Source organism: Mauremys reevesii, linkage group 7 (assembly GCF_016161935.1).
Source record: "Mauremys reevesii isolate NIE-2019 linkage group 7, ASM1616193v1, whole genome shotgun sequence".
Taxonomy (NCBI): domain Eukaryota; kingdom Metazoa; phylum Chordata; order Testudines; family Geoemydidae; genus Mauremys; species Mauremys reevesii.
In genome coordinates this window covers 23,235,224-23,262,610 of record NC_052629.1, presented here as the reverse complement: position 1 = coordinate 23,262,610, position 27,387 = coordinate 23,235,224, and the positions used below count along the sequence as shown (strand labels likewise).

General features: G+C 37.4%; 1 protein-coding gene across 10 annotated transcripts in view; it reads right to left on the bottom strand.

Moving 5' to 3' along the window:
- Positions 1 to 236: 236 nt before the first annotated feature.
- Positions 237 to 27,387, bottom strand: part of PTPRE (protein tyrosine phosphatase receptor type E) — a 221,866-nt gene continuing 194,715 nt past the window's right edge. For 9 of the 10 annotated variants that reach the window (XM_039547441.1, XM_039547440.1, XM_039547442.1 and 6 more), the window contains 5 exons: positions 23,352 to 23,486; positions 19,130 to 19,255; positions 15,554 to 15,705; positions 6,719 to 6,854; positions 237 to 3,663 (listed from right to left, as the gene is read on the bottom strand). In XM_039547441.1, the coding sequence (XP_039403375.1) occupies positions 3,589 to 3,663; positions 6,719 to 6,854; positions 15,554 to 15,705; positions 19,130 to 19,255; positions 23,352 to 23,486 (624 nt within the window). In that variant the 3' untranslated portion in view covers positions 237 to 3,588. Of the gene's footprint in view, positions 3,664 to 6,718; positions 6,855 to 9,990; positions 10,306 to 15,553; positions 15,706 to 19,129; positions 19,256 to 23,351; positions 23,487 to 27,387 lie in introns of those variants that run through there. The other variant, XM_039547447.1, reaches the window with a different exon arrangement.

Sequence of the window (27,387 nt, the reverse complement as noted above, 5' to 3'; positions counted from 1 at the left end):
TCTAAATTGCAATACCAAGTTACTGAACTTTGTATGCATAGTACTTACTTTAGTCAGAATATTACTCTGAGTCTGCAAGAACTACATATTAAAAGTAATGGAAAATAATTCATCTAGGTAATGGATTTCTAACTCCTTTAGAATACTTAATATAAATGAGCACATAGCACAGGAATTAAATAAAGAGATTTAAAGAAAGAAAAACAGTCTGAAAATAAAAATGAAGCTTTGTTCTTGCATCAGAATGTATTAGATCTTGCAATTTGCATATACAAATAATTCAGCAACATTCACTGGCATTATAAACACAGCAAGATCAAATTATAAATGTAATAAAAGAAAATATCAATGATAGCTGAAACTGTACAATACGTACATACATTATAAAGATTTGACAAATTAAATACAATTTGTTACACAGAAAAGTTTCAGTAACTTTACTTTAAAAATGATACCAGGGAAATGAAAACATTTCAAAACATTGAAAACACAGGTGGTTAGGCTCATTTTAAAAGTTTAAAAAACTGATACATAAAAATACTTTAAAAAACACTGGTAATTACAGTATGCATTCTTTATTAAGGCCCCAATTCAGCAAAGCACTTAAGTGCATGTTTCAGCAGCACAAAAGCCAATGGTACTTCAGCACATGCTTAAGTGATTTGCTGAGTAGAGATAGACTTAAAGTATATATTTAAATACTTTAATGAATTGGGGCCTAATGTAACACATGAAAATAGACAGTAAAGTAAGTCACATAGTGACCAATAACGCATACGGACCAGAATTTACATTTTCTGATCCCTATTTGGCATTTTAATTCAATTACATGCAATACAAAAAAATTATAAAGAGATAATCCTATATATTTATTAGACTGTTGTATTAAGTACAACAAGCTTATTTGGCTAAAAAGAATTGGAAAACAAGCTTTCTAAATTATAATAAGAACATGTAATTGCTTAGCCATATTTCTCACTTCTGAAATATTTTTATGGGTACTTCTGTTACACCTTAGATGTCTTTATATTAAAGACAACAGGAATTTCTTGGCATTTTGGTTAATATTAATCATAGTTTTTGTTTAGTATCTGATACTTCCTGCATCAGGAGGCTAACTTGCTGCCTTGTCTTGCAGTCATTAATCAGACAGAGAGCTGAGTCCTAAACCTGCAAAAGGATCTGTTAGAGTGGACCCTTCTGAACACACGGAAGTCAATGTAACTGTGCTGGCATATAGGTCTGAATTGGCAGATCTCACTTCAGGATAATTTAAATTATCTAACAAGGTTGTCTCCCTCTCTAACGTGAGTTCTACTCCAGGAGGCAATTGTTAGGTAATATCAAGACAAATCTACCAAACATCTGAACACAGCCAGATCTTAAGGGCTGTCCAAGGAGCACTACAGAATAATGGGAAAATGTGAAACAAAATATGTAGGCTGATTACTAGGGGAAAAAAATCTCAACAGTGAAATCTACTTAGATCGTAGAATATATTCCCAAGAGAAACAGTGGAAGCATAACTGTTTGTATTTAAAACTAGACTGAGCCATCATTTGAGATTTATTGTTGGGAATAATTCTGTAATTACTGAGGGATGAAATTATTAAGCGTATCATCATCAAATTTAGTATCTTACTTACATGCTCCCTATGCTACAAATATTTATATTGACCACCTTAGTGTATTGGCTTTTTGTACCTGCATGTATTTGATGCCTTTTATTTTAATATATTTTCCATTTTCACACCATGCCAGAATTGAAAGCTTATTTAACATTCTTTTCTTTAGTCAAATACAGATTTTTGCATTTTGAATTAATCCATTAACCTCAAACTGTTTAGTCTTGCAACAAATTGTTTTAGTTGTTAAGTGCATAATTACTGTACAAATAAATATACAGCAGTGCAGTACTGGGAAGACAATAAGCAGTAAATGGCAGTGTTCAAAACTGTGCTTAAAGACTTTTAACCTGAACCATTTTCAGTTCACTATGTAATAAAAGGAGAGGTGTGAACACCTTTGTTACTCTTTGCATTAGTAAAAGAATAACTAATTTTTGTTTATTTCCAGATATCATAAAGGAACATGGGATAAATAGTGCAAGAACTAGAATGTTCTTGCTTATTTTTAAATAAGGCTTTTATGCTTGCATTCAAAAATCAACCAATTAAACAAGACAGAACTATTGCATATTAGATATTAATATACATTAAATATTTTCATATTTATTTGTGCTCATTAATTTATATAAGCTTTTTAAAGGATGAGAAAGATATTTTTTAAAATAGTCAACATTCAGAAGCCTCGTGTCTTTTGTACTTTCTGTCCCCCAAATCCTGTTTAGGTCTATGAAATATTTCATTATATATACACATGCAAACACATAGATACCCCTTTTTTATTAGGGAAAGATCTGCTTTTTAACTATGGAGACATTATTTTAAGAATATACATTTTAAAAGAGCTCTTTCCTATCAACAGTCTTTACTGTTGATACCAGTGGGATTTCAATATTAAAATGCTTTTTCAAAAAATTTAAGAAGTTTTTATATTCTAGTCAAGCAGAAAGTCTCAGTCTCTCTCTCTCTATTATACATATTATATCAAGCTCTGTGTCTGTTTGTGGCAACAGGAATAAAATCTCTTGCAATAGTTGACAGAAGCTCAGGTGCAGCAAAAATATTCTCAGCAGAATTTAATCTTCTGACATGCAAAAGATCTTCAAAACAGTGAAACTCACTCAAATTACAAAACTGTATTTCAGTAAGGAACACTTAAAATACATTAGATTTAATAAAAAAACAAAGTAAAATGAACTTTCAAGACTACATTTAAATCAAATAATTTATTAAACTCTGTATTTACACTGAATTATTTCTAACTGACAACTTATCTTGAAATAAAGCTGTACAATATACTGACTTTAAAAATCGTGGCTGTTAATGTTTGTTTTTAAGCTGTAGTTGGAGCATATGTTATTACACTCTGAGGGCCAGATTCTGACACCCTTACTCACACTAAATAGCACCTTATCTCATTGCCTTCAATGGGACTATTTGTAGAGTAAGGTGCTATTGAAGATGAGTAAGGGTATCAGAATCTGGCTCCTAATAAACATTACTACTCATGAAATCAATTGTGTGTTATTGACTTCAGTGAAAGAAAGGTCAGAGGCAAAATAATTTAGCTTTAAACATATTCGCTATGTATAATTATTTAATATAAAATAAAAAATAGCTTTGTAAAATGTAGGGGCTGCTAAACTTGGGAAATAAAATTAATATTGATAAATATTTTAATGTACTGGAAAATGCAAAGAGAGAAATGAAACCAAGATTTGGTAAAAAATGTATATAACATTCAACAACATATATAGTGATATTTTGTATATGAACATTTATTACAATTAAAAGATATTTCTATTTGAGTAATTTATAATTTTATACAGCAAAAGTGACTTTTAAAGCAAAACAGACAATATCATTTACAGTAGGAATTATCATAATGGAAAATATGGTATAAATTAACATGATTTACAAATATTTATACAGACTATTAAATTAAAAAATAAGGCAGGAAGTTTTATTTGAAATTAGCATAATCAGAATATATATCAATGAAATCTTGTACCACTCTGTAGCAGAATTCATACTGTTCCTAAAAAAATTAAAAAAAAGAGAAATTCAGATTTACTTTGATTGTACATTATGATTAAATTGGAATAATCAGATTTAGGTAAATCCATAAAGTGCAACATATTCTAAATTGGACAACAGCAAGTTTATGACAAAACAAATAATCTACCCCGTTGATGCTAATTTTTGTAGTTCTGCTCTTTGCACAAAAGGTTTTTATGCTCAATTTTATTAACTTGCAAGTTTCGTGGTCTTTATTAACTGATGCTATTTGTATGTAACTGAGCCTGATAGTAGCTTCAGGGAGGATGATGGAACTGGAACTGGGAGGTTGAAATAGAGGAGGTCCACAAGAGGCTCTCTCTCAAAACTTAGTAGACATCTATAATATGAAAGAACTTGCAAACTACTGAGCCCAATCCTGCTAAGTGCAAAGTACATTTTGGGAGGTGCAAAGCATCCTCAAGTCCCATTGATGTCAATATGAGCTCAATATGAACTCTGGGGTGATCAACATCTTCCAGAACTGGGTTCACAATGCCTTTCAAACAACCTCAAAGCACCTTACAAACTCTCTATGCATAGATATTATGATTATTAAACAATTATGTTGTAGTAGCACACAGAGGCCAAGTGCGGCCCTGTTGAATTCCTGCCCTAAAGAACTAAAAATAAGAATATTCTCTCTCATATTTATACTTACACACACACAGAAACCCATCCCAGTTACAAATGAAATGCACACCTCCCAATCGTAAATAAACGAGCCATACTGGGTCAGACCAAAGGTCCATCTAGCCCAGTATCCTGTCTTCCGACAGTGGCCAATGCCAGGTGCCCCAGAGGGAATGAACAGAACAGGTAATCATCAAGTGATCCCTCCCATCGCCCATTCCCAGCTTCTGGCAAACAAAATGAAATGCAGTCACTTCTGGGTAACAGTTATTTAACAGCATACAGCAACACTATATATTTTCTCCTTGCTCTCCCCAGTGATAACACTGACCTCACCTTCTTCCAAGGTCATAGACCCATAATACAGTGTTTCCCAAATTTTTGAAAGCTGAGTCCCACTCCAGAAAAATGAAACCAATCCTGCCTTGAAATGCTGCCATTTGTCACTAAAGACCTATCCATCTTATATTTATATATCTTCCACTATCCCCTATACTCAAAAACAAAACAGTGTAAAACTTTAGACCCTACAAGTCCATTCAGTCCTACTTCTTTTTCAGCTAATTGCTAAGAGAAACAAGTTTGTTTACATTTACAGGAGATACTGATGACCACTTCTTATTTACAGAGTCACCTGAAACTGAGAACAGGCATTCACATGGCACTTTTGTAGCCAGCTTTGCAAGGTATTTATGTGCCAGATATGCTAAACATTTATATGCCCCTTCATGCTTCGGCCACCATTCCAGATGACATGTTTCCATGCTGATGATGCTTGTTAAAAAAATAATGGGTTAATTAAATTTGTGACTGAACTCCTTGGGAGGAGAATTTTATGCCTCCTGTTCTGTTTTACCTGCATTCTGCCATATATATCATGTTATACAGTCTCAGATGATGACCCAGCACATATTCGTTTTAAGAACACTTTCACAGCAGATTTGACAAAACGCAAAGAAGGTACTAATGTGAGATTTCTATGGATAGATACAACTTTCAACCCAAGGTTTAAGAATCTGAAATGCCTTTCAAAATCTGAGAGTGACGAGGTGTGGAGAATGCTTTCAGATGTCTTAAAGAAGCAACACTCCAATGCGGAAACTACAGAACCTGAACCACCAAAAAAAGAAAATCAACCTTCTGCTGGTGGCATCTGACTCAGATGATAAAAATGAACATGTGTCGGTCCGCTCTGCTTTGGATCGTTATTGAGCAGAACCTGTCATCAGCATGAACGCATGTCTTCTTGAATGGTGGTTGAAGAATGAAGGGACATATGAATCTTTAGCGCATCTGGCACATTAATATCTTGCAATGACGGCTACAGCAGTGCCATGTGAACGCCTGTTCTCACTTTCAGGTAACGTTGTAAACAAGACGTGGGCAGCATTATCTCCTGCAAATTGTAACCAAACTTGATTGGCTGAACAAGAAGTAGGACTGAGTGGACTTCTAGGTTCTAAAGTTTTACGTTGTTTTATTTTTGAAAGCAGTTATTTTTTGTACATAATTCTACATTTGTAAGTTCAACTTTCATTATAAAGAGATTGCACTACAATACTTGTATTAGGTGCATTGAAATATACTATTTCTTTTGTTTTATACAGCGCAAATATTTGTAATAAAAAGTAAATATAAATATGTACACTTTGTATTCTGTGTTGTAATTGAAATCAATATTTGAAAATCTGGAAAACATCCACAAATATTTATATAAATGGTATTCTATTATTGTTTAATCATGATTATTTTTTTTAATTGCTGACAGCCCTAGTTTTGAGATTACTGTTTGTAAGGCACTTTGAGACTGTTGAATGGAAAGTGCTAGAAATGCAAGGTATTGCTATTATTTATTAAAGTTTGTAGCTCTCCAGGATTCTGTGCTTGATGTTTGTTGAAAAACTTTGTTAAATAAATATTCATAACTTTGTTAAATAAATATAACCTAAATTCTTCTAATGTTCCAAAGGCACTTCTCTGTGAAAACTAACTGCAAGTCAGTTAGATGTGTTTAAGCCATTTTTTAGATAAAATTATCAACATTTTATTTAAAAAAGAACTAATGTATGTCTTTTTTCCATGATCACAACTCAAGAATGTCCCCATGGATTAAAAAAAAAAAAATTTCATAATTCCCCTCCCCCAAACAAACAAACCAAAATCAGCAGTTCGCTAACAACCAACAGCAACTTTTACCCCAAAATTATTTTTTAGAAAGCCTATTACAAAATAAAATAGAAGTTTATAATGAAACACCTCTTTCAACATAAGTATATAGTTGTTAAAAGTAGTCCCATAATATATTTATTGCAGCTAGTAAAATGAGCCTTTGTTCTCTTCCCACCAGAACATTTAGAAAACTTAAATCATTAGACAAAGATTCTTATTGTTAAATATCATACCAGTGTTTGCACCATATGTGGCCTTTGCATTCTTAAGCTCTTCACAGCTTGAAATACATCTAAGAGCCCTTCAGCCTTTACTCGTTCCAGAACATTGCTGAGTGCTATGAATGTACCTGTTCTTCCAGCTCCAGCACTGCAAGACAAACATATTTCTTTTGCTTAACAAAATGTCAGGACATACCCATCCAAATTACAATAAAGAGCAACAAAGATACTTTACATAATAATTAATGCAGAATATTCAAGTACTGTTATTAGCAGACTAAAAGTCTCTTGCTTACTAAGTTTATTGCTGTCATATGCATGGCATAACTTTCCATGTTATAATCAAGAATTAATAAAAATTAATTCTCAACCAGGCCAGTTCTGATAAAGTCCTGAGGTCTCCTGCGAACACTTACATGCTTATTTATACAAGTGAAAAATTCCATAGAAATCAAATGCACTACGTGTGCATAAAATTAAGCACATGTATATAGTATGATTGTAGAACTGGGGCCATAGTCCTGTAGACTTGAAACATTTCTAATCTGTATTTGTCTCCAAACCAATTGAAATTTATGGTACTATCACTGTTATCTTTAAAGACTTGGGCAAATTCTTTGTTGCTTATGAAAGGGAAGACTTGTCAGTAACTGAATCATACTACATAGTACACCATCCCCAAACATTCCTGTCAATGAAACTAATTCCTGACCTACACTTTATTATCCTAGCTATGTGTCTCTCTTGATCAGTGATGGCTCATTGTTCCAAATTATGTGATATGATGGAATTGATCTGTATTGGTATTTTTTTCCTTCTTAACCACTTTTCTGTAAGCAGGTAAGACTTCATATTTGATTGTCCAACAAGAAAATGTGGTTGTCCCAGTTGTCAGGCTCTGGCCTTATTGCTGCTGCTGCTGTGACTGTCTAAAGGCTTTTCCCTACATTGTTTGTTTTGTTCTGGACTCCTTTACCAGGTTTCTCATTTTTATTTTCTTATTTTTAGTGTGTTTGACTCTCATTTCGTCTAATAGATTTAGCTTTATCCTCAATTTAATACAGACTAAAATGTTATGGCTGCTACCAAGTCTGTAGCTAAGAATCAGAACTGATACTCCATATTATATATTCAAATAAAAAGTACAATTCCTAAATCCTATTATGGATAAAATCCATCTAATTTGAAATCTAGCCCTGATCATGCAGAATAGCAATAGGTTAATATCTGCTGTTGCTGTTGAATGCACAAAGTGACTGTGTCCACTTTCTACCTTTACACTCGCATTTCCCTTGTTTTTCAAATTTCAGCAGCTGGTTAGATGTTTGCTGCCATTATTAGTGAAAATAAAATAGAGCGGAGCTCCTTTCACTGCCATTTGACTAATGACCATTTGACCAATGTCAAAAATGACTTTATATTTTGTCTCCTAATTTCACTATGGTTCAAAGTAACCAGTCACAACTAGTAGAGGCCAAGTAACAGTGATTAGGAACTGTGAAGCACACAGCCACAATGCGGGAATAGTCATAAAAACCTGGATGATTCTGGGAATCTGTGATGGAGCTAAATGAAAGACAGAAACATTTAATTCATGTCCCTAAACCAAGGATAACTACAAAATAATTCATTATGTTTGAATTTTTAACATATCTTAATCATTTATAAGCAAGATGAATTGTAATCACCATCAACGGTCATTGCTTTTACTTTATTTCCATCAAATAAGAAATCTTTCTGATAAGCAGGTCCTTTTGAAAAGATTAAGTACAAATGCATGTATCCTCAACTGGATACATTAAAGTTTAGTGGGAGGCAAAAGTGAACAGGTAAAATGTATTAGTTGTGCAATTCCCTATAGAAAACTACTTTTATCAGATTAAAAGCAGCTGCAAAATCTAAAAAGGTTCAGATTTATATGTAATTAGCCAATCCCTAGAGAAACTGTCTAAAAGGTTGGTGAATGACTCATTCTGGAATAGGTCCATAGCTGCAGGAAGATGAAAAAATGCTGCAAGAATATAATAACATGAAATACTTTGTAACAAGGCTTTGGAGCGGAGCCTGGAGCTGGAGTGCGGAGCAGCTCCGGAGCAGTGGAGCTGCAGGTTTTTGCCTGGAGCTGGAGCGGAGCCGGAGCACAGCTCCAAAGCCCTGCTTTGTAAACATGTACACAGAAATAGTTAAATATGCTACTCATTCCCTTATGTCTAAATGGGCAAAAAAAAAAAGAAGAATCCCCTTTTATTCTTCCCCATACCATCTGTCCTCCCACCCCCAACTTGAGAAACACTTTGGGCAAAACTCCACCACACCCACACATTTATCTCTAAAAAATAATTTAAGTGTGATTGCATGTAGGTTCAACTTCCCTTAGAAATGCAAGATAAAATATATATGTTGTATGGTTTACAGTACAGTACTCTCCCCTTCATATTTGTTCTTCCCTCTTTTCCTCAACAACGCTTTACTGAATCTAAAGAGGTTTAAAAGAAAAAATCTTTTAGGATGATGGCCTCTTTTAATTTGTTTCTTGAAGGATGGAAGAATCAAAGACAAATGAAAATCTGATGGGGCAAACTGATGTGGCTACAGAAATAATCCATTGCGGGGTGGGGGGGGGTCCTTAGACTCCACTACAGCCTAGAAGAGAATGGAGAACGCCACTGCAGGTGAGAAGAAATAAAGAAGAGAAAAACTCAGGCACCTATAGAGAGGAAGAGACTGAGAACAGAGGGCAGCTACAAAGACACTATGGAGGACAAAGAATTATAAAAACTGTCTCTAGGCAACACTCTTAGTAAAACCCTTAAATATTAAGTAGTTTGATATTTTTATGATCTGTTATAATTGTTGTGGTCAGCCCTTGACACTCTTAAATCTTCTGTAAATAGAAAGAGGAAAATAAATAGAAACCTGTGTTCTGAAAACTGGTAATATTTAATCTAGATAGAAACATGCAAATAATACAATTTCATTTGTTTTATTACATTATTGTTTTATTTAAATGTGGAGAGACACATTCATCCATACCTAACTCCATTAATTCACTGGGCTGGTAATGTATTTGGCCCAGTACGTTGGACATTGTATCCGAGGCAATGGGGAAGTTCCTTAACTTGCACTTCTTAGTTTAACGTGTGACATATTTAAACAGCTCAGCTGGATGTACATGAAGAAACATTTCACCTGATTACAGAATATTATACAAAATATACAGTAAGATTTTAAAAGTAATGGACATGTCCCTGTAACTGTTAGCCAGTGGCCAATACAGCAGTATTTCACTTTCTTGTTGGTATGATATGGACTATAAACAAAAAGCAACTAACAGAGTTTTTCAAAATAATCATGGCTTAAATTCTAAGATTCACACAGAGACAGAGTGAATGTGAATGCTGGAAATTCATGGTATATCTGAACAAGACACAACGGGCCAAATCCCGCACACCTCACTCTAGCAAAACACCCATTAACTTCAATGGGACTTGTACCTGAGCAAGGAGTGAAGGAACAGGCACCTCAATTCTCACTCAAGCAAAACTCCAAGGATATGGTCCAGGGATATGAGCAAATTCCAGCAGGAAATCTGGAATAATCTAGTAAAATGATGATACATTATTTGGATTTGTTTTAGATTTTCCAATGTTAATTGCAGTATCTTATAAGTGTGTGTGTTGCTATGTGTCTATTTGTGCCAGCTAAAGTCATTAAGCCCTTCTTCAAATACACATTTCAGCCCAAGGAGATTTAAGTGTATCAATGTTATTATTTTTTTTTAAATGTTATTTATAATTCTTGTCAAAGGAAAAATGTAATCATTCCAGATACATATAATACATTCATTTATGAGCTGTAGATAACAACAGGCCTTATTGTCCCCTATATGGGCTATTTGCCAAAAGATGTTTGATTCCCAAACTCAGAAGATCTGGAATACACACACACGCATGAACACACACACAACCATTTGCTCAACAGCCCTGTGAATCTGGACTAAGTTCTGACCCCTCTTCCAGTGTCCCTGGCAGTGACGCTGTGCTCTCAGAGGTTCTGCTACCATATCCATCCTTTGGAAGAGGCGTGTTCAATATTGTGGAAGGGAAAAGCAGGTGAATTAATGCTGATAAGATCTGCATTAACTTAGTTGCAAAAATCCCAAGGTATGAGAGAGCTTTCAACCACTGGTCTTGCTCCCTATGCAGCCATTTGAAGGAGCGTCTAGTAGGTCAGGGCTAAAAAAGGGAAATGATACTGTATGAGGTGGCACTAGATTTCGTCATGTTGATCTCTACGGCATTAATATTACCATGTAAGAAAATATATTCCAGTTTTTCCACAATTCTCACATTTCAAGTAGGATGTATTATTTTTTTAAAAGTAGGAATAAATGCTAATTAGTACAACCTCTTTACCCACATATATACACATACTAGAGATTGAAAAACAATTCACAGACTGCATCAAAAAAGAGGGGAAAAATCTGGGTTACGTTAAACTTCCTTACACAAAATTCTGAGATAAACAAAGTAACAAAACCATATCACGCCCTCCTCATTGTCAGGTTTCATATCATCAGAGCTCTCGAGAAATATTTTATTTAAGAGGATTCTGCCTCATCATACTCAGTGAAAATGTCTGTTTTTTTCCTTCTAAGATAATACATATTTTGGCCAGGGAAAGAATTGCTCCTGTGCACTGTGAGATGTTTCCTCCGTTGATAAGTTATTTATGAAATTGCAGAGAATATCATAACCTTGCCTCTCCTCACCTTTTAAACCATCGCTTCTTCCTCATCTGAGAGGCATTTTAAAACTGCAGATAAGGTAGGAAACATGACTTGGGGCCAAGGATTTTAGGTTTTCATTTTTTACTCCAGTCTAAACTTTAGACATTTCCCAGTAAATCTCCAGTTACTGCATCCCTCCCTTGTAACCAGAGATGCTGCTCTCAAGAACCAAAGTAGACAGTCAGCATTTGGGAGTTCCTCTTTTGCCCTTTTTGGAGGCACAACTAAAAAAGAAAAATCACTGTCTCATGTATGAACCACCAGCACCTTTCAGCTCTTCACTACTTTTCATTGCCCAGTTCTGTTTTTAAGAACTTGATTGTAATGTTTAATAAGTCATAGGCATGTTAAACAGATTTGCTCTAAGCAGTTTTTGTTTTAATTTGCAAGTACTCTAAATGACAAAATGATTTTGGTGATATATGAACCAGTAATGTGCCTATATTTTAAGGGATAAGGAAAGCCTATGTTTGTTGATAATAATTTGCATACAAATACAAACAGCTCACCCATGATTATTAGTGTCATGTTTCTCTGTCAGAAAAACGCATCACAGTGGATAGCCAAAACTTGCTTTAACAGTTGCTACATTAGACATTTAATTTTCTGTACGCAATATGATTTAAACAAAAAAATTAAACCAAATACTTGACTAAATGTATGCTACTGCAGGTCGCAGAGATTATAATCAAAAGTACACAGCTCAAAAATTAAATGAGAGTGCATTCTGCTTTACAGACATAACATTCATGGATAATAATGGCTAAATTAGATCCTTCTACTTAGAAGGTGAAAGCTGAACTTCCCACAAATAAAGACACTAAAATACATACTTAAGAGGGAAATCAAGCCAGGGGGCAGGTCTTCAGCTGGTATAAATTGGCATAGTTCCATTGACTTCAGTAGACAATTTATACCATCTGAGGATCTGCCCCATTGGCTTCCTTCCCCTACCTTAAGCATGTGGAAATCACTGCATACCTTGGGCAAGGAGCTTCTGCAATTGCAAGCTCATACTTGCACAGAAAATTCCTAAATTCCTAAAGGCTTAGCATTTAATCCTCAAAATATATGGGCTCACATTAACATACATCTTGGAAAATCAGCTGCTGGACTTGAAATGCACTAGGTGGTTTTTCAAGATTTGAATCTATGTGTATTTGAGAGAAGGTTCTAGTCATAAGTCTTAAGAATGTGGATGTGAGAATTTTCAAGTATAGCAGCTGATTTTCCAAAATATACTCTCATATGACTCTATGTAACTGAGAAGAGTAGAGAGTTCTAAGTCTTAAGGATTTTGGAATACTGTTTTTATTATTTTAGTGGTGTTTTGAAATAAACATATGTTAAAATTCAGGGAGAAATGTGGCCTACAACATTAACCTAATTCTTCAAAGCTTTTGTGGATCTGAGAGGATGGAAATATTAGATGTAATATGTGGTTCTAGTTCTTTGATTTCCAACATGTTGCATTAACCAAAGGAATACAGTTAGGCAAAAAGAGCTTTTCTCCCTTACTGATTGGCTAAAACTGTCCCATATTTTACCCGCTTTAAATAGCATTCAATGTCCTGACTTACTAACAGATTTCAAAAAGTAGTTGCTGGAATCCACTGTGAAACTGCAGAATCAGGCACTAAAACTGTTAGTGTCCATGAGTTCAGTTGGTACAGAGAAAATAAGCCTTTAGGGAAAATATGTGAAAATAACAAAGAACAAAACAAATCAGAAGCAAAAAGTAGGAGAGAGGAATTGCTTATTCTGTTAATTAATGTGCATAATCTTAGACCATGGCCTGAATGTCGACAGACTCAAGCTCCAAGACATTCAAATAAAGGGACTGTTAGCAAAAGTGTCACCACAGCTGTTTGTTCCAACGGTGCATGAGAACACAGATCTGTCAAGTAACCCAAACCCAAATCATAGGCTTCATGGATCAAGACCAGTACCTTTAATTGTTCCCAGAGCAAACTGAAAGTCAGTGCACACTTGAGAGAATAGGTGTAATATGCTCTCCATCACTAACTCATAGCTGATAAGTGGGCAGCTGCATTCTGCATTAGCTGTAGTTTCCAAATGGTCTTTGAGGGTAATTCCCTGTAGAGCACATTGCAACAACCAATTTGGAGGTCACAAGAGCTGAGATAACATTTCTGCAGAGAGGGAAATAATCAATTGCTTATTATCCAAAGGCAAATGGTTGCTGCCAAAATCCAAAGGCACTTCCAGTTTGCAGACCTCACTGAAAAAATAAAGACTGGCGTACCTCTACAAATAACAGTCACTGTCACCATCATACTGCAGATGCTAAGTGTCTCCCCTGCTGGAGACCACAGAGCGGTGCTGAAAACCTCAGGGTCAATACTATAAAAGGCTACAGTTAGATCTAAAAGAATCAGCATGGGAACTTGACCTCTGTCCATTTCTAAGGGATAATCAACCAATGAAATTAGTGCAGTTTGTGCACCACACCCAAGTCAACAGCCAGATTAAAAGGGGGTAATCTGAGGACTCCAGATGTCACCAGAGTTGTCCTCCCACAAACTGCTGAATAATCTTCCCCCAAAAGCAACAAAGAATCCTGTGGCACCTTATAGACTAACAGACGTTCTGCAGCATGAGCTTTCGTGGGTGAATACAAGATGTCTTGCATCTCTGAAAGTGGGTATTTCACCACTGCTCTCATGCTACGCTGTCTGTCTGTCTATAAGGGCCACAGATTCTTTTTTTTGATTTATTTACAGAGACACGGCTACCCCTCTGATACTTCCCCCAAAAGGGGAAATTAGAGACAGGTGATATTTATTATTTGTATCAAGGTAATGCCGGGGAGCACCAGTCACAGAGCAGACACAGAATAAAGACATGCCCTAAAGAGCTTACGTGCTAATTACAAACTGTTAAATTTCCTTCAACAGGTTTTAGAATAATGCCAAGTAATCAATAGTTGGTAAAGTCACCAGTGTCAAGAGATGTCAATGTTAAGCATGAGCTTAATAACCCCTCACTTGAGGAATATGGCAACTTCCCCTTCAGTGCCTCAGGAGCTCCAGTGATATCATCGTTTGTTAACAGTGGGCTTCAGTTTGTCTTGTTAAAGAGTACTTGACTCTTTGTGGGGGAGACGGCAGTAACCTTGGTAAGGACATGGACATAGAAAAGGGTTATCAGGGGAACTGAGTGTATTGTTATTTTGATTTTAAAAAAATATCTAAAATAGATAAAGGATTAAAAAAAATAATTTTTATTCTATTGGAATGAGGAACCCAAACAATAAAAAAAACACCCAAAACTAAAAACTGGCAAAAGTGAAAGTTTAAAACAAAAAAGAAACAGACTTTAAAACCCCCTGAAAAAGGACAGGGGTTTGAAGAAAATAAAATATCCAGGCAAAGGCAAATAATTTTTTTTAAATGAACTGGGCAGAAATTAAAGGGGAAGCAAATAAATGAAATGGAAAATGTCTGAGGACAAAAATACCTTTTAATTGCATCACATTCATTAAGCTGTACGCTAGCAATGTAAGAGTGTGATCTTATCACTGTTCTCCTTGTTCCTCCAACTCCTTCTCCTTCCTATTTGTTAAACTCACTTGTGTGCCTTAAAATTAGACTTCATGCAGGGACCACATTTTACTATATGTCTTGACAATGTATAGCACAATGGGATTCTGATCCTGATTGGGAGCTCTGGGTGCTATTGAAATATACATTGTTTTTAAATTTCACTGCAGTTGTACTTTCCCAATCACAAGACTAAATGAAGTTAAGGTGCAAGTGTGTATTCAAATGTTTTATTCCTCACATCGACACATATCTTCTCACCACTAGGGGAGCAAGGCTTGGGCTAATGGTTTGCATTGTTTACTAACTAATCCAGGAAGAAACAGAATTTTGGTTTTGTTTTGTTTTAAAAAGTACTGTCCAGTCCCTTGGAATAGAACATTGCCATGATAATCATCAAACCAGAAGAAAGGGCAGATGGAGAATGTTATGCAGATCATAAATAATAGGAATGATTACAAAATTTAAAAAAAGCAGAGAAGAAATAAGTCTTACCTGCAATGCACAGTAATTGGATGGTTTCCTGTCTGCTGCTGCTGTTTTTGGACAGCTGCAATGAGGTCAATCATTCCTTTTCCTTCAGCAGGAATTCCAATTTCAGGCCATCCATGAAAATGAAATTGTCGGACAAGTCTGCTCTGCTTCTCCTGATAATTCAAAAGTGCGGCAGGAACAGATTTAATATAGTTGTCAGTTTAAAATACAAGGACAGTTTTTTTTTCTTTTTTACTTTTAACATTTCTTATACAAAAATTTGTAACGTGATGATATAGGGGCCATTTTCAACCTGGTGCATGACAAATTAATCGTGCAGCTCAGGTAGTTCTATCTCTTAATGCCCTGTGTGGTATACTGAAAATTGACCCTATAATTTCCCCTTTGATTTCCACAACTGTTTCATCTAGCTATTTCTAAGGGCATATTGTAGAGACTATTAATTTCAAATATGAAAATCAATGGCTTAGGGTTTTCATCACTCTCAAGGCTGTATCCAAAATGTCAGTGAAAACATCAAGCTCACAAACTGAGGACCTTTTTGTAGTCTAAACCCTTTTATTCAGTTTTGTCCAACTTTATTTGTTATCTGAAAAATTAACCACCTTTGCCCCTAGAGATGTTGATTATTTAAGCATTCTTACAGAAAGGGCATAGATGGGTATTTATTTCATTACAGTTTTCTATTATGACTTCTCACCATTGCATGATTATTCCAAATATAATTACTATGAGCCAGGTCTGATGGAGTGCAACAAGGGCGCACAAGAAGGGGGAGCACGCAAAGTGCTGTCACAACTGCACACTCATAGATCTTGGTGTGAAAGAAGCAAGATAATGTAGGAAAAATACAGGGCAGTCAAAAACTGATAGTTCTGTAGAATTTTATAACCTCCTTGAGAATATTTGAACAATACACAGAGAAATATTATTCCATTACTCCAGAAATCACTATGAGAAGAATGAGTTCAGTATCTGCTGACTAAAATTTAGGGCTAGATTGTGCTTGGCTCCTGTCTGGATAGACTGTGTTGGCACATATGGAGAAGTTGGAAAGAGCTTCTTGCCTCTTTGACGCAGAGGCCAAACTCCATTGTTGTGCTTATGTTCCCCTGGGCACAAGGGCTATTCCTGGCTAACCAACAAGCCACCTCAAAAGATGGGGTTAGAACTGGCCAGGCTTGGGAAAATGTGGCCTCTGCACCCTCTTAGACCTTAACTACACTGAGATTTTTTATATATATATATATATATATATATATTTTTAACATTTCCCGCTGTTGCACTATTACTGGTATTACTCCATTGCTTGGGGGGAGGGATAGCTCAGTGGTTTGAGCATTGGCCTGCTAAACCCAGGGTTGTGAGTTCAATCCTTGAGGGGGCCACTGAAGGATCTGGGGCAAAAATTGGTCCTGCTAGTGAAGGCAGGGGGCTGGACTCAATGACCTTTCAAGGTCCCTTCCAGTTCTAGGAGATTGGCATATCTCCAATTATTAAACAATGGTGGGAGCTCAAATCATCCAACCTTCCTCAAAAGCAAATGTAGATGACTTATAGGTAAAAACAGCAACTCCTTCTCCATACTAGAATTTCCAAGGTTGCCACCACAGGTAGGTAGCAGTGCACCAGAGGGACATTTTGAGAAAAAGCTCAGTGCAGGCAAACCCGCCCTATTTGGCACACTGTTTTGTGCTATGAAGACTAGACCACTTAATCATATTTGTGCAAATGGTTTGTCCTGTCCTCCTTCTCAGCTGTGTGTGCAGTAGGATATTCTAGAATGCACTGCCTCAAATGTTGCTGCTGCTGCTTTGTGTGTTTGTTCTCTGGGTTCTCTATCCTCTGCACAGGCTTTATAGGATACTCATCCAGATGTACCCAGATTGCACTGACATTAACACTGTTAGGCAGCATGGTAGGTGGGGATGCAGAGCATGATAGTGATGGTGAAAGAGCTGCTGTGTGAACACAAACTGAATTGTGTTATTTGTGCTTCTAATGGTTTACAATATCACAGTCAGAAGTCAAAGCATGCCAGGAATGGATGTCTGTGTAGCAGGATACCTATAACAATCCCTTACTATACTTCATAAACTCATTGCTTTAGCTTAGTTCCTTCCGTCTCGTGCATGTGTGCGCACACATAAACTTTAGTCATAGTCAGATTCTAAACTTTTACTGCAGGAAAACTAAGAGTTTTCAAAAAACAACAATGCAGTCATTTGCCAAACAAATTATGACATTTCTAGTGATATTTATAACACTGTGATTTCCTAGGTCTTGAACCAAGGCCTGGGAGTCCCCAGACAGCCACTCAATGTCTGCTGAAATCTGGTGGGCTGAGAAGCTGGTACGACAATAGCCTCAGCCCAGGCACTATCCATGGGGACCCTGACTGGAGGATCACACTGCTCCACTGATTAGTTCAACTATGTTATTTAAGCCAGAAGCGGGCACAGGAAGAATGTCTGAGCAACAAGGTGATTTCCTGTTGTAGCTGCATAGGACCCTGCTTGCGCCTGCCTCTTGCACCAACCCTGTTCCTGATTCCTACTCTGCTTCTGGCTCCTGCCTCATCCCGTCTTTGCTCCTGTTCCCACCATACTCCTGCTCTGTGCTTGATCCTGGGGGGGGAAAGCTCAGTGGTTTGAGCACTGGCCTGCTAAATCCAGGGTTGTGAGTTCAATCCTTGAGGGGGCCACTTAGGGATCTGGGGAAAAAAATCAGTACTTGGTCCTGCTAGTGAAGGCAGGGGGCTGGACCTTTTAGGGTCCCTTCCAGTTCTATGAGATAAGTTTATCTCCGTATATTATCCTTGCCTCTCCTCCAGTTTCTGCCCTTGTGCCTTGCCTCCAATCATCAGTTAGCAGTCATGGCTCTCACCCAGCCTTCAACTTCTGACTCTGGTTTGACCTTTGGCTCAGGCATTTGATCTCTGACCCTCATCATCAATTCCTGGTTCTGACTCTGGCAACTAGCAGTTGACTCTTGTGCTGACCCTTGGCTTGTTCCCCAGTCTGGATTCCTGGTCTGACTACTAGGCCAGACCACCTACATCCTGGTCCATAACAACCACACAAGGTTCAAGAATGGCCCTGAGGGTATCACTCATTCGACTACAGGATCCTACTTGTCTGGAAATAGTTGATGGTGGGCAGAAGTATTTGTGTTATAAAGAGATTTCATTATAATTTAAAACATTTGGGCATATTTTCAGCAACATGTATGTGCATTTATTTTACTACAACTCTCAACAACTATAAAAAGAACTGCATTTTTGTTTAGCACAAAATAAAACCACTAGATTAAAAGAGGGAATGCTGAATTGGCCAGAATTTCCATTTGATTAATGTGATATGACTCCTTAAACAAACTGTTTTATAGATGTACTTTCTCTTAATTAATAAAAGGCTAGCTGACAGTTAGCTGATATAAAACACGCCTTATTTCTCACAAAACCTATGTAATGTATTGTCTTGGCTTACCACACAGACACAAATGCACAAGTTCATAAATCTATTATGGTTATAAATAATTAAAAGTGTAGAAAACACTATACTTTCAAGACAATACCTGATTGAATGTGATTATGAAGTCCCTTACGCTTATGGCATCCAAAAGACTGTCATTCTTTAGCTCTATATTTATCTCTCCATGAGTTACAGAGCCCTCTGATGGCCAGTACTGAAAACATTTTTCCTGCAAAATTGAAACAGAATAGTAAATGTTCCTTGCAACATTCTTCTGCTAAGCTCTAAGCTGTTGTGCACATCTTAGAAGGTCATGACCAGCATTTTAAACTTGTTCTTCAGAAGTTCTGCAGTTAAACGCCTAATCAGTGTCTAGCCTAGACCAGCTATTTTGTAAACTCCTTGCACTATTTAAGACAGTAGTAGTAAGTTAATTAGCACTTCAGGCTGTTAGAAAACAAGCCAATATACAAAATATAGGTGATAACTATGCTGGATTTGGGACAAAGGAAAAAGTAAAACAATTATTAGTGATGCTAATATATGAAGTACTGGTGGAAGTAAAAATGGGGGATTAATTCCCTCCCCCCAAAACTAAAGACAAACAAACCTGGGACTAAGTCCAAAAACCAATTCTTCAGATCAGTCATGCCATTGTGTGAGATACTATACAAAGGTTGCTTGTGCAACCATAATTCATCCCCCTTGTGCACATGCATTATGATAGTCTTTAACTACATTATCCCTTACTATTTTTTTCCATGGGACCTTTGCCTCATTCAATGCACAGGATGGATAGTGCTCAGGGAATAAAAGTTATTCAGTTTTTCTTTTTATCCTTATCATTCAGTGGGACCTCCTGCCTTATTAACTGCATGCTATCCAAACCCAAAACTGAATACATAATTATTCATTTCTTCTGTCTTCTCTAGGGCACTCATCACCACAATATCCAAGTGGCTCACTAAAATTAATGAATTTTATACCACATCTCCCCTGTGAGATAACAAAACATTATTTGCCTCATTTTACAGATGGAGAAAACTGAGACAAAAAAACCTTGCCAGTGGCACTCAGAGTTAGGATGGCTCCCAGCCCTGTACAGATTCCTCCAGACCACACTGCCTTATTACAAGAAATTTTGAGCATCCACATCAAGCATATACTTCATGTGCAGTTGTAAGTGTTCCACACTTTTGCAAAACAGGCCCATGTATGTCAAGTTCGACAACCAGAAAACGAACACACAACTAGTAGCCACCTGCCAAAATTGTGGCTTAAAATACTTGCTCGGCATTGCATTGGAAAACTATGGCAGAGGCAGGGATAGCAGTGAGTTCTCCTCTGTGGCAGTCACCTGCCTTAACTACAAGAGCATCCTTTTTCTTCCTGCAGTCTCCTGCCTTGTTTGCTACACACCTTCCAGTTTTGTACAGCAAACAAGGTAGAGATCCTACAAACAGCCTCATTCACTACATAACCCTGATTCATCCCCTGAGCACCGTTGTCCTGAAACAGGCAGGAGTCCATTTGAAACTACATGGTTTTACTATATGATCATGTAATTAAATGCATATGTACAAGAGGACCAAATTAAAAGCTTGCACAGACAATTGTAATTCTTGCATTACCTAACTTTGTTCTTGACTTTCCAAACTAAATAACATTCTTTTAATTTTTTGTATGTAGTTTCCTAGGCTTTTTTAAAAAGTAAAAAGGTAAAACCAAATTTCATTATGTACTACTGTAAAAGAAGGCTCCATCATGCACCATCCTCAGGGTTTGAACCCTGAACTTTCAGCACTGCAGCACAGCTTGTACTACAGGACTCCCTTCATTAGCTGATCAAAAGAAAAAAGAGTGTTATCCTAGAGGGGGAAGAGCCACTAGAGCGAGGGTTCAGGGTTACTAGGTGGAACCTGGCTCAGTTCTCGTCTCCCTCAATGAGGTGGGGGGAGCTGCTGTCCACATGGTCTCCAACAGGGATGGGTGGATAAGCCTTTGGGTCCATTTACTGGTGGGATGGGGAGAGGATTTGTCAGGGAAGCCTGGCCCAACTTTCCCCACAATCCACTACAGCTGTATAGCAGCAGCCAGAATGTTTACTTCTGGAGTTCCTATTATAGTGTCTATCTTGACTTTAGTAAGGCTTTTGATACTATCTCGCATGACCCTCTCAACAAACTAGGGAAATACAACCTAGATGGAGCTACTATAATGTGGATACATAACTGGTTGGAAAACTGTTCCCAGAAAGTAGTTATCAGTGGTTCACAGTCAAGCTGGAAGGGCATAATGAGTGGGGTCCCACAGGGATCAGTTCTGGGTCTGGTTCTAATCTATATCTTCATCAATGATTTAGATAATGGCATAGAGAGTACACTTATAAAGTTTGCGGATAATATCAAGCTAGGAAGAGTTGCAAGTGCTTTGGAGGATAGGATTAAAATGGAAAATTATCTGGACAAACTGGAGAAATGGTCTGAAGTAAATAGTCTGAAATTCAGTAAGGACAAATGCAGTGTACTCCACTTAAGAAGGAACAGTCAGTTGCATACATACAAAATGGGAAATGACTGCCTAGGAAAGAGTACTGCAGAAAAGGATCTGGGGATTATAGTGGATCACAACCTAAATATGAGTTAACAGTGTAACAGTGTTGCAAAAAAAGCACACATCACTCTGGGATATATTAGCAGGAGTGTTGTAAGCAAGACATGAGAATTCTTTCACTCAACTCCACGCTGATTAGACCTCAACTGGAGTATTGTGTCCAGTTCTGGGTGCCACATTTCAGGAAAGATGTGGACAATTGGAGAAAGTCCAGAGAAGAGCAACACAAATGATTAAAGGTCTAGAAAAAATGACCTATCAGGGAAGATTGAAAAAACTGGGTTTGTTTAGTCTGGAGAAGAGAAGACAGAGGAGATATGATAACAGTTTTCAAGCACATAAAAGGTTGTCACAAGGAGGAGGGAGAAAAATTGTTCTCCTAGACCTTTAAGGATAGGATAAGAAGCAATGGACTTAAATTGCAGAAAGGGTGGTTTAGGTTGAACATTAGATCAAACTTCCTGTCAGGGTAGTTAAGCACTGGAATAAATTGCCTAGGGAGGTTGTGAAATCTCTATCACTGGAGATTTTTAAGAGCAGGTTAGACAAACACCTGTCACGGATGGTCTAGATAATACTTAGTCCTGCCATGAGTGCAGGGGACTGGACTAGAGGACTTCTCTAGGCCCCTTCCAGTCCTACAATTCTGTGATTCTATGACGGTTTTGAATTTTGCTGAAATTTTGCTGACAATTCAAGCAACAGAAGTGGCAATGTTCCAAAGCATATATATCTCATCTAAACCTGAGTGGAATTTCATGAGACAAAGAAAAGGCACTTCTGTAGCCCAAGGTCTTCCCCCCTGCCATATATTAAATACCTGCTGCAAACAGTGGAAGAGTTAGCACTTCTCTAAAAGAGGCAGCCAGAATATTTTATAAGGAAGTGTTATGCAACCTAAATATAAGGGTGTGACGAAGTAGGGAATTTTCTTAAAGTTTTGTATGAATATTACGCGTGCCTCAGTTTCCCCTATGTGCTGCATGTTTAATCAGGTGGTGGGGAAGAGTGTTTATTGTTGCAGATGAGCAGGTGTGACACTGCCTAGCAGCCTGGACCCCTGACAACAGCCTGGACACTTTGGAACTTAGCAACTGGTGATCCAAAGGCCCTCCTCAACTTGGAAGCCAGCTGGTTTTGGCCAGTGGGAGAACAAAGGGCTGAAGAGAGCGAGCTCAGGTGATCTGTTTGCCCAGGAAAGAAGACAAAGGAGGGGCTTCTGGGAAGGTGATATAGTGTGGTCAGCAGAAAGGAGGATCGATTCTGGACTGGGGACAAAGAGAGGTCTGAGCCGACTTGGACTGGGGACAGACCCAGCTGGACTATGCTGTAACTTTCTATTCTTGAGGCTATCACAGAATCACCAGGGACATACAGAGCCAAGAAAGAGCACCAGACCGGTGATTCCATGGCATAGGATCACTACCGGCACTACATATAACAACAACAATAGTTTGTGCAATTCATTTTCATGAATTTTTAGTCCCCTGAATAAGACATTATATTACACTTGATGTCTATGAATGTAGCTGTAAGTTAAATGGACAAAATTTAGTGTGCACAAGCCCTTTGCTTGTAGGATGGTGAGCCCAGTGGGGCAAAGGGCACAGAATAATCAATGCAGGGAGATTCAAGGCAGGAAAGGAAAAAGGATGTATTAACAGAAAGAACTTGGACCTTATAATTACAAACTTTGCACAACTGAATTATACCTGCTCCCTTTCTTGAACTTCTGTAAGCATAACAATCGTGTGACATTTCCACTCCCACACCATTCGCCAGAAGTCTTCCACTGTATGAGGAAGTGGTCCTTGGGTTGCAATGAAATAATCCTTCTGGCGATAGCCCTTCACAGAAAGATAGAAGATAACTCATCACTGATACAGTTTTGAATACAGCAACTTTTCTTTTTCATATTTTAAATTCTGACCCACTCTTATCAGTATCTCCTAGTTATCTAGAAATACTGCATCATCATTTGTTCTGAAGCCTGAGTAACATTTATTAATACTTAGGGCCGGATTCTGTCACCTTCACTCATGTTAGTACTCCACAACTAGTCACACTGATTTCAGTGGGGCCACTTTCAGAGTAAGATAGTATTCACCATGAGTAAATGTGACAGAATCAAGCCCTAAATCACTGGTTTTCAAACGTTTGTACTGGTGACCCCTTTCATGCAGCAAGCCTCTGAGCGTGACCTCCCCCTTATAAATTAAAAATGGGGGAGTTTAATTTAATGGAAGCTTGGGGCTGTCAGCCCCACGGAACTGACAGCTCGCTACCCCCATGTAACCACCTTGTGACCCCCTAAGGGTTCCTGCCCTAAATAATTTGCTTTTCTAAAGATAATATAAAAACAATTTTAGTTAAACTGTATGCAACAAAACAAACCATTCTGTCAGCAAGAGAATTATATGCTATTTTGTCAAACAGAAACTCTCTGCATGGGCAAATATAGATTACATGGTACACAGAAACACATGTTCCAGTTTTCTTGTTGGAGTTTTCTAAATGCAATACATTGTTTAGTTTGGTTGTAAAAAATTGTTTTCACAGTTGAAAAGCACTCAGGTTAAAACAGTCTTGAAGAAAATTCCAAAACCTGAATGCAGAAGCAAATATACAAATGTGAAAAAGCCTTAGAAGACCGTTGATTGCTTTGTTATGCATATTTGCATATTATTACTGTATTTTAAGTAGTGATGACAGAACCCTATTATGGTACTTTATGTTCATTTCATTTTAAGCTGATCTTGTACAGTTATAGCCAAAATCTCAAAGGGGCTTCAAAACAGCTCCAAATTTGTGCCTGTGATCTCACACAATCATTATTGCCAGCAAAAACCCAAATTAAGGTATTATTAAAATTAATAATCACACATTTGATATAAATAAATAGACATTGTAGTTACTTTCTTCATGATCCCTGGAAAGTGGGAAACCTTAGAATCCATTTTTAAATATGAGTGAAAAAATATAAAAAGATCTTAAAATATGTTGAAATTACACAACTTTGAAAAACTATGCTTAAAATAGTTTAAACTAATACTGCATAAGCATTATGACAAAAACTTTCTGAAATCATTAAATGGCTTTTTGCCATGGCAAGTTAACATTGCTAGCACTGCAGAATGACTTGCCAGATTTGTAGTAACATCTGGAAAGCAATATCTTAAGACAGGCGGTTAGTACCCCTGGGTAGGATAACTTTTTTACCTCACTGTACATACTACTCATGACAAATTTGGAAGCTAACTATATATGAACTATATTAAAATGTATAAGGAAATAAAAACTCCCTTCAATTCTAAGACCACACTCACCTCTCCCTTCCTCTACCCCCTCCTCCAAAAGACCCTACTGCTTTCTTAATAAATGCTCATTTGCTTTTATTTCAGAAGAAGAACATCTGTGTTTGAAAAAGAAAGTAGAGGAAGCAAATTTAAATTAGGAATGTGATCAGCTACCTAAGTCGGCATTACACAGCCCCACCAGTTAGTTTAAATGTACCACTATTTCTGACTCAATTTTAATCATCTTACAACATTACTTTAAGAAATACACCATTAGAAAAAATATTGAGAGGAATAGCGAAGTCAAAGATTAATGAGGATGGAGACTTAATTCCCCTTGTCACTAGAGATGAATTCCTCCAAGTTAGGGTGGGTGCACATTGGTGGACAGAGTGGGGAATCTTGCATTTGAGTTGCAATGTGGGAAATCACTTGCTGCCTGTACTACACTGGTTATGTGGATGAATGGAGGACCTAAATCTCTAGAGCTGTCAGTTTGACACCTTTCAAGAGCATTAAATTAGCTAAAAATGTAATTGTGGAAAATTGTCAAAAATGTTTCAAATGTTTCATGTGCTTCTGTTGCATTAGTGTTTTAATAGAATTCTCTACATAGCTGGAAGGCAGAGAGAGTCTGCAAAGTAGAATAATCCCGTTAGAATGCCAAGTTAACATAGGCTGTTTCATGCTGCTAGTGAATATATCTAAAAGGTGGTAAAATAAAGCAGATATTGATATTCAGGAAGGACTATGATTAAATTTCACTATGAACTCTGTTTAAACCAGCAAGTTGAAATATTCTGTTTCATTATGTGAAGTCTATCTAAAAATGTTCTCATACTATTGCCAGGTGATACTGATTAAATAACATATTTGGGCCTCACCAAAAATATGGAAAAAGCAAATACTCATACTCATGAATATCTAAATGAAAAGCAATTTTTTTCATTATTGCTTTTATAGAACCATGTAACTATGAGGTCACATTTTCAGGATTGGTTTTTTTTTTTTCATATAGAGTATAGGGATAATCATGTTTAAAGCAATGTTAAATTGAGTGTTGTTCAAAGATAAAGTTAAAATGGGAGAGCACAGTTCCAAACTGGGCCACCAGGGAAGCTGTTCATTGTAGCTCCCATCCTGAAGACTAGCAGCGCCATTTTGGGAAAAACATGTTAAGTGGGAACAGGGAAGTTGGCTCTTGAAGGAAAAGTGAGGGAGCAATGAGCAGTGGCTGGGTACAGCTGGGACATTGGAGGGCAGAGCTTTACCCTTTACTGGATCAACTCTTGGAAAAGTCGGAGAAGCCCAATCCAAAAAGGACCAGGACAAAATAAGATAGGGGATAGTTCTGTATAGAGAAGACAGCCCTGCATAGGGAAGGTAAAGATGCAAGAGAAGTGGCTGTGAATGTTTCATTCATACTGCAGCAAAGTTTAGTTCAGCTTCTGAAACGAGTATTTATGTTCCGGTATATTCCTCCCATCTGTCCAGAGTGCAACACTTCCTTCATTTTAAATCACCGAGGACAAGTTTTAACAGGATGTAGCCAAAATGGCTTCAGGGCAAGTGAAGGCTTTAGATTTCCAAATAGACATTATTATATTTATTTCTATTTTTAAACACTTCGGAGGTGCTCAGGTACTATGCAGATAGGGGCCTTGTAAGTACCAGCTGGACAGACAAACTGACCTTCATAATGTAAATTGTAGCTTCTTTTTTTTTTTTTTTGCTAGTTTTCAACTCATTATAGTCATTTATATAAAACAAAGCACAAAAATATATTATTCTCCTTCTTAAACTGTATAACATAGGAAAACAAGGTACAGATGGTAAGTAAACAGTATAAGCCACAGCAGATGAGCCGTTACTTCCCTCAGACTGCCAGGCAGGACCAAAGGAGGAGAAGGAGCAGGGGAAGGAGGAGAAGGAGCCCCAATCTTCCTCATCAGGCCCTACGCAGTCAGCTCCCTGGCACCCCAGGTCATCAAATCACTCATTTTGACAAGACACTTGAGGTTGACATCGCAATCCCCTCTGCATTGGATCCAGCTGCCCCTTGTTCTCCAACCGTCTTTCCTATTTCCTGGATGCCTGGACCCATATCACCTTAGACCGCTGGGTTCTCAGTACGACAGAGCTAGGTTACACCAACTAATTCCTGTCCACACCAGCTTCTCATTCCCCCTTCTCACAAGTTCCTGTTGGAGCAAGATGGCCAATTCCTCCTTCGCGTGGGAGACACGGAAGAGGTTCACTTTCACGTTAGAGGAAAGGGGTTCTATTTCCACAACTTCCTAATTCTGAAAGCCAAAGGGAGTCTCACACCCATTCTAGACCTGCAACGTCACAACTGATATCTCAAGAACCTGACGTTCTGCATGGTTTCCTTGGCGTCCATCATTCTTTCACTGGATCCCAAGAATTGGTATGCTACCCTTGAGCTAAAGGG